The sequence below is a fragment of the Egretta garzetta genome, unplaced genomic scaffold (genome assembly GCF_000687185.1).
Source record: "Egretta garzetta isolate BGI_Z169 unplaced genomic scaffold, ASM68718v1 scaffold84, whole genome shotgun sequence".
Taxonomy (NCBI): Eukaryota; Metazoa; Chordata; class Aves; order Pelecaniformes; family Ardeidae; genus Egretta; species Egretta garzetta.
In genome coordinates, this window is record NW_009259526.1 from 136,042 (window position 1) to 143,596 (window position 7,555).

The 7,555-nt window shown below is 50.9% G+C and overlaps 1 protein-coding gene across 1 annotated transcript in view; it reads right to left on the reverse strand.

Moving 5' to 3' along the window:
- MYT1 (myelin transcription factor 1) overlaps nucleotides 1-7,555 on the reverse strand; it is a 34,925-nt gene that overhangs the window by 22,250 nt on the left and 5,120 nt on the right. The window contains exons 3-8 of the mRNA XM_009637531.2: nucleotides 6,839-6,901; nucleotides 5,622-5,871; nucleotides 3,858-4,725; nucleotides 3,167-3,301; nucleotides 1,653-1,743; nucleotides 944-950 (exon numbers count right to left, since the gene is read on the reverse strand). Of these exons, the coding sequence (XP_009635826.1) occupies nucleotides 944-950; nucleotides 1,653-1,743; nucleotides 3,167-3,301; nucleotides 3,858-4,725; nucleotides 5,622-5,871; nucleotides 6,839-6,901 (1,414 nt within the window). The remainder of the gene's footprint in view (nucleotides 1-943; nucleotides 951-1,652; nucleotides 1,744-3,166; nucleotides 3,302-3,857; nucleotides 4,726-5,621; nucleotides 5,872-6,838; nucleotides 6,902-7,555) is intronic.

Sequence of the window (7,555 nt, forward strand, 5' to 3'; positions counted from 1 at the left end):
TGGGGGAGGTTTTTTTAAAAAAAAGAAAAAAAAAAAAAAAAAAAGAGAGAGAGAAGGAAACCAAGCGTGAGGGATGAGTGGGAAAATCTTCATTTCAGGGGCCCGGAGCTGCACTGAGCCCATGAGAAAAGTGTTTGCGTTTAACAGGGGGGGTGGGGGTGGGTGGGGGTGTTTATTATCTTTATCCTAGCTTGCTTTTAGACTTGACAAGCAGCAAAGCAGTCAAACATCAAGTGCCAAATCTCTCCAGGATGAGCCCCGGAGCATCCCCAGGGCCCAGAGGTGGATCAAGGAGGCAGCTCCCCCGGGCTGAGCGCAGCAGGGGCAGAGGGGTACGGGCTGGTTTCGTTGAGTGCTTTTAGCAGTGAAATGGCATTTTTGATTCGTATTTACTCGGATCTTTTGCAGAGCCCATTTGAAGGGAGCCTTCTGAGGGGCACTTGCAGGGAAACATTTGCACTTCCGATGTGCATGGCTGCCAGCACACCGGTGCCTGGGGGGGGGTCGGGGGCTGTAATGGCTTTTGCTCATACACACCCTGCGTGCGAGCCTGGCTCTGCCTCTTTGGGACAGCTTGGCTCTTACGGCGATTGCTCAGGGAAGGTCGAAATCCCCTCACAAGCAGAGCCCGCGTGCTCCCAGCTGACCCCAAGCCATCACAGGCACCTTCATCACCGGAGCAGCCAGCACCGAGGGAACCCCAGCCCAGCCCCGCGTGAAATTCAGGGCTCCGACCCCACCGGGTCTCAGCCCTGGAGCTTGCTCCATAGCCCACTAACACCAGTGGATCAGCTCGATCCCACTGCAATCGCGTGCTGCCTGCACCAAACCGAGCTGCTCAATTAACCCACGAGCTTTCCCTAATTTTCTTCTAGCAGCAACGGCTAAAAGGAAGAATCCACCAGCTTCCTCCACGGCTCAACGAGTAACGACACAAACTCACCTTGCGCCTGCAAACACATCAACATTCGTAGAGCTGTCACTCTCGGCCAATTAAGCTCAAGTGCAACGAATGGTAAATCATAAATTCATGAGCGCATCCCTGCAGCACAAGCTAGTCCGGCTTTTTGGAAGGTTTCTAGCTTTTAAGGGCACCATCCCCTCTGCTTGCAGCCTTCCCGTTTGTAAAAGTGCTCAAGTTTAACTGAAGCCAAAGCATGGGGTACAATTACAGATCCCAAAGCACAACCCTGTCCCCTCCCGACCACATCTGGGCTGAGGTCCTACAGCAAGGGGACCTAAATTCCCAGCTCATCAATACCACGGACTAATTTCAGCCTAAATAATGTGGAAATTCCTAGAAATCCAGCAAAGTGCCACACCACCAAACACAAACATCACCCTCTGGTCAGCCTCACCAGGCACCCTCTGCTTCCAAAGAGCCCAACACCTCTCCCATGAACCCCCACCTGCATCTACCCCTCCATAGCCCCCCCTGCGAGCCTGGAAGCATCGCTCTGCTCTATTGCCCAGCCAGAAATCACTGCCCCGCCTTGCTTTCTCGTATTCTTCTTTGTCTTTGGGTCATCCCTACTTCACCCATCTTAGCTGCACCATCTCTCAGTAGAAGAGTAAAGCCCAGGCTTTTGGGGGTGGTTGCCCTGCTGCAGTCCTCGCCCTGGCTGTTACGGAGGAGAAGTCAAAGCTGGTACCTCCTGTGCGTGTTGCGGTTGCTGTTGACGTGACCCTGTCCTGTGCAGCCTGGCGTGGGGCATTTCAACACGTTCTCGTGCATGGCCAAGACTTCAGAGCGAGAAGGGGAAGGGGAGAGGGGAAGGGAAGCAAAAACAACTTGATAAAAATCAGAGACGGGAAAGAAAAAAAAACAAAAAAAAGAAAAGAAGACAAAATCATCAAGTCTTGTACACCGGTTTCCTAGAAATCAGGGAACGTGAAATGCTGTAATTAGAATTCATCTGCACAGGGAAAAAGGGATTTACAAGGCAGCAGTGCTCAGGTCAGCACTAGATTAGCATCACTGCGTACAGCTTGGGCTTCCTCCTCATCTGCTGATTGCAATCCCCTTTCCCCCATCCGGCCCCTCCCGCCCACCCCTGGTTCGTAGCCAGGTCTCCCAATTTCAGGTAGTTTTAAGTGATTGAAGTTGTATCTCTGCTTTTAGCCTTAGGACTAGTCTTTGTTGGATTTTTTTTTTTTTTTTTTTTAAATTTAATCTTCGGGATTATTGCTTCCTGCAGCGTTGACCTTAAAAGTAAAGAAAATAATTTGATTTGCAAGCTTTTCTAAAGCACGCAGCTTGTGTTAGTTATTTATTAATATTTTTCCTTGCATTCAAGCCCGTGTGAAGATAGCTGCGCTTCCTCCTTGTTTCCTGCAGTTCTGTGTTTATGGCAGGTCTGCAACCTTTGAAATTGCTGATAAGGAAGGGCTCCTTTTTTTTTTTTCTTTTGGTCTATTATGCCATTATCATAAACATACAACATCGATTTTTATGTATATGCACAGGGAAAGCTATTTAGGATGCTGGTAGAGAGGTAGAAATAAAATATCTCTCTGTGTATATATATAAATCTGTTACGATGATGATGATAAATATTTTCTGTGGAAGAGATGAATCTCGGTACAGCACCCTGTGAATTTTGCAGTGATGAGCGTGTAGGAGGAGACTCAGCTCTCCTGCACGTCCTGAACGACTCCTCTCCTTCAGCACATTGGGACAGCAGGAAAGAAGAGTTTCCCCTTCTTCCCAACACGATATCCCAAATAGAGAAAAATATGTGGCATTCAGCGTAAGGATGGGAATGGCTTAACACACCTCTGGAGGTGGGCATCATTTTTAAAGCACCTCTTTGATTTTCAGAGAAGGGACCTCACTCTCCACAGGATGGTGCTAAAAATCTTTAAGAAGGGTAGGACTTCTCCGTAATCTCCATAGCATTTCCCACGAAGAGTGGTAACACTTTGGTGGATAGGAGCATCCTGGAACAACTTGGAAAAGCACCGTCCCATGCCAGAAACTCCGTTATACGCCAAGGATTAACACCAGGCTTGTGCTAGGGACTTGGTCATAAAATTCACATCATTTGGGACTATTTGGGGTGCCCATTGGCCTTGAGATGGCTCTACCCATCAGTTGTAAAAATCCCCCTAGGAAATAAGGCTTCAGACTCATTTAAGCAAGCTCGTTATCCCACCATGTACTCACTCTCGGGAGGGATCCTGTCTTTGTGCGGACAACCAGAGAGGCTGCGATGGTGAGGGTAGAGTCCCGTGACGTGGCCGGTTCCATCGCAGCCAGGAGTCGGACATTTGATTTCTCGCTTCTCGGGTCTCGAGGGATCTAGGGATTGTGGGGAAAGGGTGGTGGGAAGCAGGTTAGAGGATTTGGAGAGGAAGAGGTGGAAAGGAAAGAAAAATTGCCAAGGTTGCTTGCCACCACTTTTCCAAACAAACAGGGAGAAACCTTTGGGTTTGGACCTTTTTTTCCTGAAGGTGAAATTGTAACACTGGAAGTTTCAAAAATTAAAACCAGCAAGGACCATGGAGCAGCTCACACCGAGCAGGCAGCCCAGCTCAGCACCCGAGGGACTCTACACCCCCTGACAAGTCCCTCATGTTGCTGTGGCCGGACTCCTACCACTGCTTTAAAACCCACTTGGATTTTAAACCAGCCCTACTGACCAGGCTGAGATTTTCAAGGCCAACAGGCAATTTAGCCAGGCAATGCCCCTGAAGAGATGTAGAGGACACCATCATTTTGCGCATTCACTCTTGACCTCTAAGATGTCCCCAGCCCTCTGGGCATTGAGGATTTGTGGCTAAATTCCCTCCATGGGCTGTGAAACTGGGGGCTGGGGATGGGAAGGAAGGAGACACGTGAAGGCTTGTCCCCATACCTTTGCCGTAGTAGCTCTTTCGGATGCTGTCCAGTGGTTTGCTCTGTTTCTCATCCACCTGGAAGTGCTTTACGTGCTCTCCTGGCAGCCGGCTGGGCTCCCGTACAATTTTCACCTGCTCAGCCTTCAGTGCGATGGCTTGCTCCAGCAGCCCCAGGTTCCCCCTCGTCATCATGTCATACATCTCGGACTCGTCGGTCACCGCCGATTTCTGGGAGCGGGCATCATCGTCTTTGTCATCATCCGACCGGACCTCCACGATGACCGAGTACTCGGGCTTTGGGCTGAACTGCCCTTCACAGTGGCTTTTCTGGGTGTCCTGAGAAGTGTGAGGAGCTTCTTCACAGATCACTTCAGGAGCCATCTCCTCCTCCTCTTCCTCCTCCTCTTCTTCTTCCTCTTCCTCCTCCTCTTCTTCCTCTTCCTCTTCTTCCTCCTCATCTTCATCCTCCTCCTCATCCTCCTCATCCTCTTCTTCTGCTTCAGCCTTTTGCAGTTTGCAGGACTCCTCGCAGTTCGCATCGTCCCGGTGCTCCGGACACAACTCGCTGCTGCGTTCGCTGGTGACCTCAATGACCTCCTCCGCATCCTCCGTCTGGATGATGATCTCCTTGTCGCACTCCTCCTCCACTAACTCCTCACCCGCATCCTCATGGACCAGATGCACAACGTTGGACGGCGGCTTGGAGACCTGCAGCTCAGCTTCAGGCAGCTGCCCTTCGATGGCAAGGGTTTCCTCCGCTATTTGGCCTAGGTTTAGGAGAGAGTTGGCGATTATTTCTTGATAGCTGCTATAGTTGGCCTTGCTGGGCCCAGACGTACTTGTTGCTGTGTTTTGTCCATAATGGGTTGATTTTGCTGGGCTTCTCTCTGAGGGGGGGGAAAAGAAGGAAAAGAAAAAAGAAGGGGGGGAGGAAAGAAAAGAGGGAAAAGACATAGAAAAAAAAAAGAAAAGAAAAAAGGAGGAAAAGGAAAAGAAAAAAGGAGGAAAAGAAAAAAAGGAGGAAAAGAAAAAAAGGAGGAAAAGGAAAAGAAAAAAAGGAGGAAAAGGAAAAGAAAAAAAGGAGGAAAAGGAAAAGAAAAAAAGGAGGAAAGGAAAAGAAAAAAGGAGGAAAAGAAAGTAATTGTATAAGCTCATAAACACGTCTTTGTCTTACTTAAGCTTAATTGAAAGCAGAGCCTGGCTGTTATACCCCTGCCGCAGCCTAATTTATTGCATCTGGGAACAGCAGGTAGAAAGGGGATTTCCCTGGAAGCTTTCACGGGGCTCAGAGGCGGGCGGCTTCCAGCAGCCATCAGCCCCCCTTGCTCTCAGTGCTCCCCAAGCCAGGGGCTCCCAACCGGGGAGCGACAGTGCCAGGACCCCGCTGGACACCCAGCTTGCTTGCCTGTCAGTCCTCTCGGAGAGCGGCCAGATCCGGCCAGGGGGACAGCTCCGGCACCGGGGAAGGCGGCCGAGCCCCCGGAGGCACCAATGTGGGACCCCGGCTGCCTTCCCCGCCGCTGCGAGCTCCTCTGTGCCTTCCACGGGTCTTTCCCCAGGGAGCATCCCTGATGGAAAAGCTCTCATTTTCAAGACACCGGAGACAATCTGCGCGTATCCCCTCAGTTTAACCAGAGCTTTGCCATTGTGCTTCCACCAAACGTAGTAATTGAAGGACCCGTCCTGTACATAATTCAGAGGAGCTATAACTCCTGGTTATTAACATTCCCTGCCCTTTATTCATCTGCAGAACGCAGCTCTGCAATCAATAATGATAAAGCACCTTCTGCCGGCTCGGGGCTGCGGGTCTCCTCCTGCTCCACCGCCTCCGTCTCGTCCTCCTCCAGCGTCCCCTCCGACTCGTCGGAGCCAGACTCCTCCTTCGCCTCGGCCTCCTCGCTGCCGTCGCTGTCGACATTGTAGCCTTCATCCAAGGCTAGCTTGAGCGGATGGGATTTTCTCTTCGACACCAGATGTTCAGCCTCCGCATCCTGAAGTTTCCTCTTCTTTGCTAGAGGGCAGCTTTGTAAACTGCAGATGGGATCAAGGAGCAGAGGGGAGGCATTGCCGAGTGAGAAAGGGATGGCTATGGCATCTGTACCAGTTAGGCAAATACAAAAATACTAAAAAAAAAAATAAAAAAAATCATCCAGCAGCCCAGATTTGTGGCTGGTTTAACCCTTCATGGCCAGAAGAGCTGCTCTCAGACCTTGACTTTGTGCAACTTTCTCAACTTTACTCAAAAGTCAGCACAAGGATACTGGGCTCGCCCCAGTGGTCTGGCCCATGGGCAGTGGTTGTCCAGGGAGCAGCAGGACCAGCAGCTCCCAGCACCACTGTTGGTGATGGCCACGAAACCAGGCAGGGGATGAAGAACCAGCCCCTGGGCCATGTCCACCAACCACTCCAATTTCACCATTATGGGGTGATGAAAGCCATCCGGTGAGGCTGGCCTCACCTTGGAGGCAGCCAGCATGTTCCCATTTCCCCTTCCCAACCACAGAGGCACCAAGCAGAGCAAAAGCTTTGCCTGCCGACAGCTCCCATCAACCCCAGGCGCCTGAGCCAGGTACTTCTGCCTTGGGTCTGTGGGAAGGCTACTGTTAGCCTGGTGAAGCAGACGCCCCAGGATCCCTCACGGATTGATGGAGAGACAGAAAACTGGCTCTTTGGTAGGCAGATTTGGGGCAGCCCCAACCACAGAGGCACCAAGCAGAGAAAAAGCTTTGCCTGCCGACAGCTCCCATCAACCCCAGGCGCCTGAGCCAGGTACTTCTGCCTTGGGTCTGTGGGAAGGCTACTGTTAGCCTGGTGAAGCAGACGCCCCAGGATCCCTCACGGATTGATGGAGAGACAGAAAACTGGCTCTTTGGTAGGCAGATTTGGGGCAGGTGAGCTGGGTGGCTGCTCTGAACCAGCCTCTTTCCAGTGAACATCTGTCTTGGGGGTTTTTTTTGCTGGCATTTTTCCATCCCCGCTACCTCCGACCCAGCCTCACCTTCTGTGTCTTGCATACTTTCCACGGATGTGTCCTGAGCCGTTACAGCCTGGGGTTGGACAGCTTGAGAGGGAAACAAGCAACCATCAGGAACAGCAACAGGACTCAGAGAATTAATTTTTAATTAGAAGTGTACGAACTACGGTCAGTTAAACAGGTCCTGTGCGCAAGGAGCAAAATAACCGCAAAAGGGAAGATCATTTCCCTCCGATGGTTCAGCTCGTCCCTTTGAATTCCAAGTGAGGAGGGCAGGAGAGCAGCCTTGCAGTTTGCTAAAAATTAATGAAATGACTCACCCCATTTAATTAGATGAACGGTTCATTATAGTTTTATGAGTATGTTTAATTAAAGATTTGCATGTGTAAGAGCAAGCTTTTAAAAAGCAGACAACTACTGCTCTCTGCCTCCCCACTCTTCAGTTTTCTTTTTCGCTGGTGCAGGAGGAAGACGTGGGCTTTTCGCTTATTTGATGCCTGCCAGGGACCTGGGGCTCCTCACAGTTAGAGACGGGTGGCTTTTTGGTGAGAGCAGGCTGGGAGCGGATCGAGGAGGTTCTAGCCCGAGCACGTTGAGTGGAGATCACCAGGACGAAAATCCTCAAAAGCACCTCAGAGCCTGGCTTTTGGGGGAACGGATGGGACTTAGGTGACCCGATCTCCCAAATCCCTGCATTTGTTCCCACTGCTCGGCAGAAGAGGTTGAGTTAAAGATTTCCCG